Below are 13,162 nucleotides of genomic sequence, written 5' to 3'. Positions count from 1 at the left end.
ATGGCGGGCCGGAGCGGGGCGGGTGACGCCGAGGCCCCGGGCCGGGGTTGTCTGGTGCTGCTGCTGTTGGCGGCCTGTGCGCGCGGCGAGGCCGAGCCGGAGCCCGGGCCCGGGGTTTACAGTTTGCGGGGAAACAGCTGGCAAATCCGCAACGGAAACGGCAGCGTCCGGGTGGGCGCGGCGGCGGTGCCGGGGTCGGTGCACAGCGGCCTGGTCACAGGGGGAGTCATCCAGGTGGGTGCGGGGGGCCGGGCACCGGGGGTCAGCGAGGGGTCAGTGACCCGCAGTGTGGGGGGGGTCAGCGAGGGGTCAGTGACCCCCACCGGGGGTCAGCGAGGGGTTAGTGACCCACACCGGGGGTCAGCGCCCCGCAGCGGGGGGGTCAGCGAGGGGTTAGTGACCCACACCGGGGGTCAGCGCCCCGTAGCGAGGGGTCAGCGCCCCGCAGCGGGGGGGTCAGCGAAGGGTTAGTGACCTGCACTGGGGTCAGTGACCTGTAGTGGGGGTCAGCGAGGGGTCAGTGACGTGCACTGCCGGTCAGCACCCCCGCACTGGGAGGGGCCGCAATGATATAAGGTGTCAGCCCCGGCTTGGTGGGTAACGCACTCGCCCCTGAGTCAGAAAGTTGTGGATTCAAGTCCCATTCCAGAGAGTTGAGCCTATAATCCAGGCTGACACTCCCAGTGTATACTGAGGGAGTGCTGCACTGTCGAAGGTGCCGTCTTTTGGATGAGACATTAAACCGAGGCCCCGCCTGCCCTCTCAAGTGGATGTAAAAGATCCTTTGACACTATTCAAAGAAGAGCAGGGGAGTTCTCCCCGGTGTCCTGGTCAATATATATCCCTCAATCAACAGCACTAAAAAACAGACTATCAGGCCATTATCTCATCGCTGTTTGTGGGATCTTGCTGTGAGTAAATTGGCTGCTGTGTTTCCTACATTACAACAGTGACTACACTTCAAAAAGTACTTCATTGGTTGTAAAGCATTTTGAGTTGTTCTGAGGTCATAAACGGCGCTATATAAATGTAGGTCTTTCTTTTCTTTAACAGAAGTCGTATCGCCCAGTGAAATTTGCCTCCTAAGTACAATGTTGGATTGTAATTACACCACAAATTTGGACAAGAAGCCTTAAATGAAAATAGGTGAAAAGTAAATTTGGCACAGATATCACATAGAATTGACAGCCCGAAACAGGCCATTCGCCCCAACTGGTCCATGCTGGTGTTTATGCTCCATACGAGTCTCTTCCCACCCCTCTTCATCTAACCCTAATATCAGGCAAACCTTATTTCTTCAAAGAGTATTAAATGTTTGAAATAATCTACCAAACAAGGCGATGGAGGCAAAGCATTGCTTTTTTTAATACAGCTAGATACCTTAATCAAAGGCTTAATGATTAGTTTTAATGGGCCAAATGACCGTTTCTCATCTCTGTCGTTTGAGATATGTTGAAGTATTAACTTTGAGGAACAATATACCATAAAATTACCTGGTATAAAGTAATCTTTGTTAAAAATAAAATAAACACTTTTAAAACTTCAAATATGACCTGCTGTGGTGGGGAAGATAGTCCTGTAATAATACATTTTATAATTTAATTGGCAAGACAATGTTTTGTTATATCAAGCACAGCTTTAGGCTGTTTGTATTGGGATAGAGATGTTATTTCCTGGTAGATCTCCTACGGTATGACTCACAGATTTACACGGCTCCTGAGTATTGCTCAATTCTTTGTGGGATATTATGCAAAAAATCTTGTGCACATGTACACTCCCTGTCCCGAAAACTCAACTTCCTGTTATCATGACTTTTGAGATGTTTTTATGTCAACATTTTGAGCTGACGTTTATGGTGGGAGTTTCCTACGGTGCCTCTGTCAACAATGGATTGAGATGATTCAGGCCTTTATCCAGTGATGTGACTCCTCTGCCTGTCTCCCAGCACGGAATTTTCTCCACCTTTGCTGCAGTTTCCTTTTGAAGTTCCTATTACTTTGCAGTTTTTGGAACCTTTAAAATCATTTTATGTGACTGATTTAATATATCTACATTTGTGCCTTCCCTCATGAATTTTTATCTGCAAGTTATGATGGGCAATGCCACAGAAGGTTTACTAGTGTATAAAGTTTTTTTTAACATTGCACACTTCCTGATCACACTTGCACACTTTTGGGAAAGTGTAACAACAACTTGCATTTATTTAGCGCCTGTAATGTAGACGAACGTTCAATGGTGCTTCACAGAGAAATAAACAGCCAAAAATTGACACCGAGCCGAAGCAGGGGATATTAGGAGGGGTGGCCAAAGAGGTGGGGTTTAAGGAGGGTCTTATAGGAGGAGAGGGAGGTGCTTAGGCGGAAGATTTCAGGGAGGGAATTACAGAGCGTGGCCACGAATGGAGGATCGAATGGAGAGATACACAAGAGGCCAGCATCGGAGGGACAGTGGTTATGAGGAGATGGTGCGTGGTGGGGGAGTGGGGAGCGTAGGGCTGGAGGAGGTTACAGAGGTGGGGAGGTAGACGGCCAAGAAAGGATTTAAATACGAAGATGAGAATTTTAAATTGGAGGCGTAGGAGGACTGTGTGTGTGTAAATATATATGTACAAACTGGAACTTCCCCATGTGTGGGCTGTACCTGCCTGCTGAGTGCTGGGACTAGTGATGTTTGGGGCTGTGACACTGATGGAAAGTCTGGTTGGCATATGCTGTTAATTCTCTATGTGGGGAGGGGCTACATTGTGTGGGGCCTTACAGTGTCAGGCCTCAGCTAACCAGGCTGTGAAATCCTGGGACAGGGTTAAACCAAGTCAATGAATAAGTTGTGATATTTTTATGACTTTTCAATTTTTTGTGTTCTTTATGTTATAATCAAATGTTATTTTTAAGCGTATATAATATGGTGAGCGAATAATTGTCCAGATTTTTTTTGTGTAATGTGATGGGGAATTGAACGTTTTTGGCGAGAATTAAGTTGATCGACATTATTGAGATAAAAACAGACAATAACCAATTAGAAAGCAGAAAACACAGACTATAGATTTAACCATGGAGGAGAAGGAAAATTGACGTCCATTGTAGACATGAAACGTATATAAATATACATCGTATATAATAGATATACATCGTATATAATAGATATACATCGTATATAATAGATATGATACAGAACAGTTACAATGGAAAGTTTTCTAAACTTATCGTTCTAGTAGGTTGTGATATTACAAGCTGCACCCGTTAGCTCTGGCTGAATGTCTGGTTTATTTGCTGACCTGTTACGAAGGTGAGACCGTTTGGTGAAAGCATTGCTGCTGAGTTGTGATGATTGATATTTGACTCAAGGATAAAATCATTTTGCTGTTTTTTTTTCTGTCAAGCGGGTAATTGGTTTATATCTGCAACACTTGCTATTATAATTAAGCGTGACTCGGTGGTATTTTTGCCTCTACTGCCCGACTCAAGAACGTGAACACACCATCTAGGCTGACCCTTCAGTACTGAGGGAGTTCTGTGTTGACTGAGGAACCATCTTTCAAATGTGATATTAAAGCGAGACCTCGTCTGCCTGCTCATAAAAGATCCTATGACAGTATTTAAAGAAAAGAAAGATTTTGAATGAATATACCACCTTTCACATCTTCAGGATGTCCCAAAGCACTTCACAACCAATGAAGTACTTTTGAAGTGTAGTCATTGTTGTAATGTAGGAAATGTGGCAGCCAATTTTAAAGCTGAGTCAATCATAACATTTAAGAGGGAATTAATTAACACTTGAAGATGAAGAAGAAAAATATGAAAGGGTACGGGCCACGAATAGGGAGGTGGGTTTAGGAGAGATAGCTTTGTGGGCAATTAGTCCTTTCTACTGACATTTCTAGAAATTCTAAAATAGTTGCAGGGCTACTGGTTTTTAGCAATTATCTTTATTTGCCTTTCAGATATTGTACTTTAAATGTGCCCTTGTTCAGTCAATTGAATAGAAATATAGTGACCTGAACAATTGCTAGGCGAGTTTAACTCATCTAAACTGTTCAGTTTTAAGGAAGTGCTGAGCCTTGTTTCAAGTGGTTTCTGGTTTTGTTCTCCATAAAGTTTGCCTTGATTTTAGTACACAATATGTTCTGTCTCAGGATGTTTATGTTTCAGTGGTGAATAATATCATCAGCATTTATTGCCATTGTTTGGTGTTAAGATAAACAAGATAGTCACTAATAAACCCAATAAGGAATTCAGGGGAAACTTCTTTACCCAGAGAGTGGTGAGAATGTGGAACTCGCTCCCACAAGGAGTAGTTGAGGCAAATAGTATAGATGCATTTAAGGGGAAGCTGGATAAACACATGAGGGAGAAAGGAATAGAAGGATATGCTGATAGGGTGAGATGAAGCAGGGAGGGAGGAGGCTCGTGTGGAGCATAAACACCGGCACAGACCTGTTGGGCCGAATGGCCTGTTTCTGTGCTGTAAATTCTGTGTAGGTATTTTTAATTGTTACTGTTTTTTTAAAAAACGATTCAGAGCAAAGAACCGTGCATTTTTGAAGAATAACCATTAGGAGAGAAAAAAATTTATCTTAGAAAAGTATCTTGTGTAAATATAACTCTTGTGTTTTAATTATAGGATCCTTACTATAGGTTTAATGATGATGCCTACAGATGGATTGCACTGGACAACTGGACATATAGTAGAACATTCACTCTTCCATCTGATGTCAGGTTAGTACAAACGCTGTGGTTTATAGAGAATTGTTGGGAGAGTGGACTGTAGTTATTGAAAAGCTGCATGTATTCTGCTTTCTATCCATTGGCAGCAGGAAATGCTCTCTGAATGGGAGAAGGGGTAAGAAACTGGAGGACACTTTTCCTTCCGATTTGCTGGGGTACATGACCCCATTGGCACCCCAGCTTGCTAGAATCTTATGATCTGTTTAATTAAAATTCTTGTATATAGCTCACATCTAGAGGTTGTTCCACCTCAAACGTCTATGTAGATTGTTACACCCAGGACACCAGACTTCACTAAAGTATGTAGGACTTTACATGGAGTTGTTTCTGTGATGCTCTGAACCTGTGTAATGGTGATTCCTCCTCTGAGACCTACAGCTCCCGCAGCTTTTACTGAAAAGCTCCCATGGCACTATTTGAAGAGCAGGAGTTCTCCTGATATTCCTCCCTTGTCCAATACCACCAAAAACAGATTAGCTGGCAATTTATTTCAGGTACTCTCCCACTCCCTCTTAAATCACCGCTAGCCCCCCCCCCCCCCCCCAAAGACCTACCCTTGACCCCTCTGTCCTTGCAAATTACTGTCCCATTTCCAACCTCACGTTCCGTTCCTTTCCTTTCCAGAGTCCTTGTGTTGCCTCCCAAATCTGTGCCCATCTTTCCCACCATGTTTGAATCTGTCCAAACATATCTCTGTCTCTGCCACAGCACCAAAATGGCCCTAACCAAAGCCTCCACTGCCATCCTCTGTGACCGTGATGCATTATCCACGCCATCCTCCTCCAAACGCCTCTCCTCCATTGTCCAGCTCAGTGGGCCCTCACTTGATTCTATCCCTAACTAACCAATTGTAGCCAAAGTATCTCCAGCATTGGCTTCTCTTCCCGCCCCTGAATCATTGCCTCTGAATACCTGCAAGGCCTCTTCCTCATCTACGTGTTGCCCCTTAGTGACATCACCGGCAGACATGGGGTCAGTTTCCACATGTACATTGATGGCATCAAGCTCTACCCCTCCACCTCTTCCAACCTCTCCACTGCCCCCCTCGGCCCCCCTCCACACCTCCACTACCTTTTTATTGTTAGACTGCTTGTTTGACCTCCAATTTTGGATGAGCTCCAGTTAAACATTGGGAAGACCAAAGCCGTTGTCTTCAGCCCCTGCCACAAACTCCTTACCCTGGCCACCGAATCCATTTTCTGCCCTGGTCACTGTCTCAGGCTAAACCTGACTGTTTGAAACTTCAGTGTCCTGGTCGACTCAGAGCTGAGCTCTTTAAAATAGATGTGTTAATGCTGGTGTGAACACCGATTGGAAAATCTAGGTTCATAGAAATTAAAGCACAGAAGGAAGCTGTTTGCACTTTTGCAGGTGCGAGTTCCTCATCTGGAGCGGTCTATTCTAATCCCCTCTCCCTGCCCTTCCCCCATGCAATTATTCAGATCTGGCATGAAATGCCGGCGTTTGGTTGAACTTTGATTTATCAAACTAACTTAAAAAATTGTGGAATTTTAAAAATAATTTTGAAACCTGGTTCAAGCAGGGCGATAGAGGCTGTGCTTTATTTCAGGAACAAATAGGATTTTAAAAAAAAGTATGTGGATCATTATTTTCTTTCTTTTTATCAGCAAATGGAAGAGAGTGAATCTAGTTTGTGATGGGCTGGACACCGTTGCAACAATTCTGATCAATAATATCGCAGTTGGGACATCAAACAACATGTTTAGACGATATGTGAGTGAAACCGTACAAGACTCATTTAACACTAGTAAGCCAGAGCTAACTTATTTCTTAGTGGTAATTTAAAAAATATTTTCTCTTACCTTATATTCTTAGGATTCCTGCAGATACTGTGTGGATACTTCCCCGATTTCATATCTTAATGGAAGAAAAATAATGAAAATCATACCTGTCTGACTCTCTCTATTTTCCACTCATGTCTAGTTGATCTTTTTAACGATGTGGAGATGCCGGTGATGGACTGGGGTTGACAATTGTAAACAATTTTACAACACCAAGTTATAGTCCAGCAATTTTATTTTAAATTCACAAGCTTTCGGAGACTTCCTCCTTCCTCAGGTAAATGAGGAAGGAGGAAGCCTTCGAAAGCTTGTGAATTTAAAATAAAATTGCTGGACTATAACTTGGTGTTGTAAGATCTTTTTAACAGCATTGTCCCAGTGTATATATCAGGCGATCTGAGGATAACCTTGAGTCAAGAAGAGTTTCCCAGCACCAAAAGAAGCATGTCTCTGAATTTTGCGGAGAACGTTGCAGATTGGCATTGCTAACCCTTTTTCTAACTCCATATTTTTAATATGATCTCCTCTTTGGATCTTCCCATGCCCTCTATAGTTCCCCAGCTGAAATGGGAAATCGCTATAATCAGTTGCCTGGCAGTGCAAGAAAGCAGACAGAGGCGACACCTTATGAATTTTAATTCCCCTTTCCCCCATCCAATGGAAAATGGATAACCTTTGTTCAGCATTTCCTTTGATAGGCTGCCAGATATTAAGAATGTGACAGAATGGGTCTACAGTTATATTAATCCCACTATCTCTTCATTCAGACCATTTAAAAAGAAAGATTTACATTTCTACAGCGCCTTTCATAATCTCAGGACGTCCCAAAGCGCTTTACAGCCAAGTGAGTGGTTTTGAAGTGTAGTCACTGTTGTAATGTAGGAAACACGGCAGCCAATTTGCGCACAGCAAGATCCCACAACAGTAATGAGGTAATGACCTGATCTGTTTTTAGTGATGATGTTTGAGGGATAATTATTGGCCAGGCAACTGGGAGAACTCCCCTGCTCTTCTTTGAAATAGTGGCTGTGGGATCTTTTACGTCCATCCAAGAGGGCAGACGAGGCCTTGGTTTAACGTCTCATCCAAAAGACGGCACTTCCGACAGTGCAGCACTCCCTAAGTACCGCACTGGGAGTGTTGGCCTAGATTTTGTGCTCAAGTCTCTGGAGTGAACCCACGTCCTTCTGACTCAAGTGAGAGTGCTATGTCGGCCACACGTTTATGGTAACCCTTCTTCTGCTATTGGTAGCACAGCCTCGTCATCTCACTTTCTGTTCCTCTGCACACAAATATGAATCCTATCCGAAAGTATTATATGTAGAAGGTAATGGGTGTAGCTATCAGTGGAAATTTGTTCTTTCCTCAGTGCTGTGCACATCGCATGATTTTATTCACACTCAGTGCTGGAGACTGAGTAATTTGCCAAACGATATACTGTGCAGCATCATGTACCAAATATAGCAGAGTGTGGCACCTACTCATTCCCCACAATTCTCCACAGTTCCTTAATCTCACTCGGCTTGTCAAAGAAGGCCTGGCGTCTCCACCCTGCTCTCTGGATCTCCCTCCCTAAATGGTAACATTTTAAAGGGGGTGCAGGAACAGAGACACCTGGGGGTGTACGTACACAAATTGCTGAAGATGGCAGGACAAGTTGAGAAGGCTGTTAAAAAAGCATATGGGATCCTGGGCTTTATAAATAGAGGCATAGAGTACAAAAGCAAGGAAGTTCTGCTAAATCTTTACAAAACACTTGTTTGGTCTCAGCTGGAGTATTGTGTCCAATTCTGGGCACCACACTTTAGGAAGGATATGAAGGCCTTAGAGAGGGTGCAGAAGAGATTTACCAGAAAGGTACCAGGGATGAGGGACTTCAGTTACGTGGAGAGACTGGAGAAACTGGGGTTGTTCTCCTTAGAGCAGAGAAGTTAGGGGGAAATTTAATAGAGGTGTTCAAAATTATGAAGGATTTTGAGTAAATAAGGAGAAAATGTTTCCAGTGGCAGGCTCAACCATCTTCAGCTGCTTCATCAATGACCTTCCCTCTATCATAAGGTCAGAAATGGGGATGTTCGCTGATGACTGCACAGTGTTCAGTTCCATTTGCAACCCCTCAGATAATGAAGCAGGCCGTGCCCGCATGCAGCAAGACCTGGACAACATCCAGGCTTGGGCTGATAAGTGGCAAGTAACATTCGCGCCAGACAAGTGCCAGGCAATGACCATCTCCAACAAGAGAGAGTCTAACCACCTCCCCTTGACATTCAACGGCATTACCATTGCCAAATCCCCCACCATCAACATCCTGGGGGTCACCATTGACCAGAAACTTAACTGGACCAGCCAAATAAATACCGTGGCTACAAGAGCAGATCAGAGGCTGGGTATTCTGTGGCGAGTGACTCACCTCCTGACTCCCCAAAGCCTTTCCACCATCGACAAGGCACAAGTCAGGAGTGTGATGGAATACTCTCCACTTGCCTGGATGAGTGCAGCTCCAACAACACTCAAGAAGCTCGACACCATCCAGGACAAAGCAGCCCGCTTGATTGGCACCCCATCCACCACCCTAAATATTCACTCCCTTCACCACCGGCGCACCGTGGCTGCAGTGTGTACCATCCACAGGATGCACTGCAGCAACTCGCCAAGGCTTCTTCGACAGCACCTCCAAAACCCGCGACCTCTACCACCTAGAAGGATAAGAACAGCAGGCACATGGGAACAACACCACCTGCACGTTCCCCTCCAAGTCACGCACCATCCCGACTTGGAAATATATCGCCGTTCCTTCATCGTCGCTGAGTCAAAATCCTGGAACTCCCTTCCTAACAGCACTGTGGGAGAACCTTCACCACACGGACTGCAGTGGTTCAAGAAAGTGGCTCACCACCACCTTCTCAAGGGCAATTAGGGATGGGCAATAAATGCCAGCCTAGCCAGCGATGCCCACATCCCATGAATGAATTTTTTTTAAAAAAGGGTCTGTAACCAGAGGACACAGATTTAAGGTGATCGCCAAAAGAGCCAGATGCGACATGTGGAAACATTTTTTTACGCAGTGAGTTGTTATGATCTGGAATGTGCTGCCTGAAAGGGCGGTGGAAGCAGATTCAATAATAACTTTCAAAAGGGGAATTGGATAAATACTTGAAAAGGAAAAATTTGCAGGGCTATGGGGAAAGAGCAGGGGGATGGGACTAATTGGATAGCTCTTTCAAAGAGCCAGCACAGGCACGATGGGCCAAAAGGTCTCCTTCTGTGCCGTATCATTCTACAAAATCCCTCTGCTGTTTCTCCCTTTCCCTCTCTCTCTCACACTTTCCCTCTTTATTGCCCTTTCCTTTTATAGAAGTCTTTCGAAACTCATCTGTATGACCAAGCTTTCGGCCACCTCTCTTAATTGCTCCTTTTCCTCCTCTAATGAAGTGGCTTTACACACTTGCCCTGGAATTGTCTCGCCTGGGCCATTAGCTTGGTCCTGCGCACACCTGGCACGGCCTTGCACTGGCATCAAGGCGAGGGTGGAAACAGGAGCACAAAGGCCAGCATTTGGACCTCCTGGTTACTGCTATCTGCCAATGGGGCAGTCCAGACAATCCCGGGACAGCCTAGTGGGGCAATGCCCTGGTACTAGGGTCTCTGTTCCCCCTTTCTCCTCTTCACTGAACCTAAGAACTTAGAGGCAGGGAAGGGAAAAATCACCAGGCAGTTTCTTATTGAATTATTTTCAACTAACATTACAAAAGTATCAGTAATTTGAAGAAAATCATTTTGTATATATTGCTGACAAAAATATCTGCCTATTTTTAAAAAAAAACTATAAAGGCTGTTTGTGAAAAGTCAATCTTGATGTTCAGACATTGTCGCAAGTCTTTGATTTTGCTTTTTTGTTTTAGACTTTTGATTGTACGGACGTGATCAAAGAAACAAACCTCATCGAGGTCCGCTTTTTATCTGCAGTCTCCTATGCAGCACAACAGAATGCTCGACATAGTAACTACCCAGTGCCCCCTGAATGCCCACCACCTCAGCAAAACGGAGAGTGTCACGTCAACTTCATCAGAAAGGTATGGCAAGGAATGCTGTGAATTGATAGCATTTTGTGTTCGTGTTTCAGGTCTCCAGCATTTGCACTTGGAAAAAAAATGTTATATGCTGAAAATGTGTTTTTGATCCAGTTTTGTGTTGTGTGACATAATCTGTTCCCTTCCTTAAGCCCCTATTACAAACTCTTCTCCAGTTCATACATATATATAGAAGAGTGACGACACGTCGTGTCTTGCTTAGGCAGATTAAACCTTGGCAAAAGTTACTTTACGCTGTTTTTGTGCTGCGAGGAATATGGGAGGGGGTGAGTGAAGAACAAAGAAGGAGGTGTTTTATTGAATTATCGTAGCTATAGATGTGTTGCATTCAGTACCCCTTGGTACCCCTGTGCTCGTTGACCTACATTGGCCGCCGGTCCGACAACACCTCGGCTTTAAAATTCTCATCCTTGTTTTCAAATCCCTCCATGGCCCTCGCCCCCTCCCTATCTCTGTAACCTCCTACAACCCTCCGAGATCTCTGCTCTTCTCCAATTCTGGCCTCTTGCACATCCCCGATTTCCATCGCTCCACCGTTGGCGGCCGTGCTTTCTGCTGCCTAGGCCCTGAGCTCTGGAATTCCCTCCCTGAAGTCGCTCCTCCTCCCTGAAGTCGCTCCTTAAAACCTACCTCTTTTGGTCTCCTGTCCTAATGCTCTCAGTGTGGCTCAGTGTCAAATTTTGTCTGATTGCTCCTGTGAAGGTTGGGACATTTTTGCTACATTAAAGGCGCTATATAAATGCAAATTGTTGTCTGCATAGAATCTTACAGCACAGAAGGAGGCCATTCGGCCCATTGTGCCTGTGCCAGCTCTTTGAAGGAACTGAGAGATTGTATCAGCACCTATCAAATTTCACAATGAGCAGTAAACATTTTAAAAAGGTTCATGAATATTATGGTTAGAATTTCCTTTGCAATTAAGTGGCTGCAAAGTCCTGTTTGTGTCCTTGCTTGATCAGGTATGAAAACTGCCTTTAGAAATTCAGACGAATTGGTTAAGCAAAGGCACTTACCACAGCTGTGAATTCTTGGTACAGCTGTGTGGAGTCAGACGCATGGAACATGTATGACATATGGAACACGCACGTCCTGTAAATATAACACCTACTTTTTGGTACACTTTCTTCTGCTTTTTCTGTCACATTTTGTTGATGGGCTGAAACTAATCAGAGGAGGTAGGGAATAAGCCAATCAAAAATGGTAAGAAAACTACCAATAAGGACTCATGGAAAGAACTAATCCATAATGATCAGTCGGGAGACTGTATCAATAAAAGAAGCAACCAAGTTGCTCAAAACGTTATTTGAATTTTCTCTGCCTGCTGTTTTCGTTTTTTAATGAGTATGGACTAAAAACAAGGGGGTAAAATTAATTTTAATGGGCAGAAAATGATGGGCAAGTACAGAAACAAATTTCTAATACAATATTAACACACAATGTTATGTATTTCACAAAAGCATGGTTGAACTTATCTTTAAAATTGTATTTGTGTGTTTGAGTAGCTTCATTAATGCTTTTACATAAAGTACTCTGCTTCCCTCAAAAGGCTAGGTTTGAAGTAGATATTTTGATTAACAGCTGTCACAGTGTTAGCTTTAAGGAGTTGGTACAGTTTCAGCAGCAGCAACAACAAATACTTGCATTTATATAGCGTCTTTAACGTAGTAAAACGCCCCAAGGTGCTTCACAGGAGTGATTATCAAACAAAATTTGACACCGAGCTACATAAGGAGATATTAGGACAGGTGACCAAAAGCTTGGTTAAAGAGGTAGGTTTTAAGGAGCATCTTAAAGGAGGAGAGAAAGACGGAGAGGTTTAGGGAGGGAATTCCAGAGCTTAGGGCCCAGGCAGCTGAAGGCACGGCCGCCAATGGTGGAGCGATGAAAACCGGGGCTGTGCAAGAGGCCAGAATCGGAGGAGCGCAGAGATCTGGGAGGGTTGTAGGGCTGGAGGAGGTTACAGAGATAGGGAGGGGCGAGGCCATGAAGGGATTTGAAAAGAAGGATGAGAATTTTAAAATCAAGGCGTTGCCGGACCGGGAGCCAATGTAGGTTCACGCTGAGAATTGCCTATCATGCATTTCTAGGATTCTGTTAGGGTGGGTGGCATGCTGACTCAGTACTGGAGGAGATATATCTCCTTACTAGATAAAAGGATTTTTGTGTTCTTTCAAATTTTTAAAAACAATCTGTGGAATGAATTATTCAGATAAAGTTTCATATTTTATGAATTGTTAAATTTTTGGTTTGAGAGACAGCGTAAATCAGAAGACAGTGAGAGGGACAGTGAGGCAGTGTCTTTCCTCACAATTTGAGTTTTTTCCCCAAAATAAATGAACTGAACTTTGAAAGCTTTTCTAGTAAATACGAAGGCAATGGTTACCATCGATGGTGCTTTATTGACAGAAATTGTGAACATTCTAATTAGAGCTGGTTGTATAAGAGAGAGGTGCCAGAGATGGTTTTTAGCACTATTTGTCCTTTAGTACTGCATTTGCCAACTGTACATTGCGCATAAACATGGCAAAAAACAGTATAAATGTGA

At 44.0% G+C, this 13,162-nt stretch overlaps 1 protein-coding gene across 1 annotated transcript in view; it reads left to right on the top strand.

The window, feature by feature from the left end:
* The window catches only part of manba (mannosidase, beta A, lysosomal), a 66,572-nt gene continuing 53,410 nt past the window's right edge, over positions 1-13,162 (top strand). The window contains exons 1-4 of the mRNA XM_067994790.1: positions 1-234; positions 4,621-4,715; positions 6,353-6,458; positions 10,429-10,599. Coding sequence (XP_067850891.1) covers positions 1-234; positions 4,621-4,715; positions 6,353-6,458; positions 10,429-10,599 — 606 coding nt within the window. The remainder of the gene's footprint in view (positions 235-4,620; positions 4,716-6,352; positions 6,459-10,428; positions 10,600-13,162) is intronic.

This window comes from Heptranchias perlo, chromosome 1 (genome assembly GCF_035084215.1).
Source record: "Heptranchias perlo isolate sHepPer1 chromosome 1, sHepPer1.hap1, whole genome shotgun sequence".
Classification (NCBI taxonomy): domain Eukaryota; kingdom Metazoa; phylum Chordata; class Chondrichthyes; order Hexanchiformes; family Hexanchidae; genus Heptranchias; species Heptranchias perlo.
This window is presented reverse-complemented; position numbering and strand designations above follow the sequence as displayed.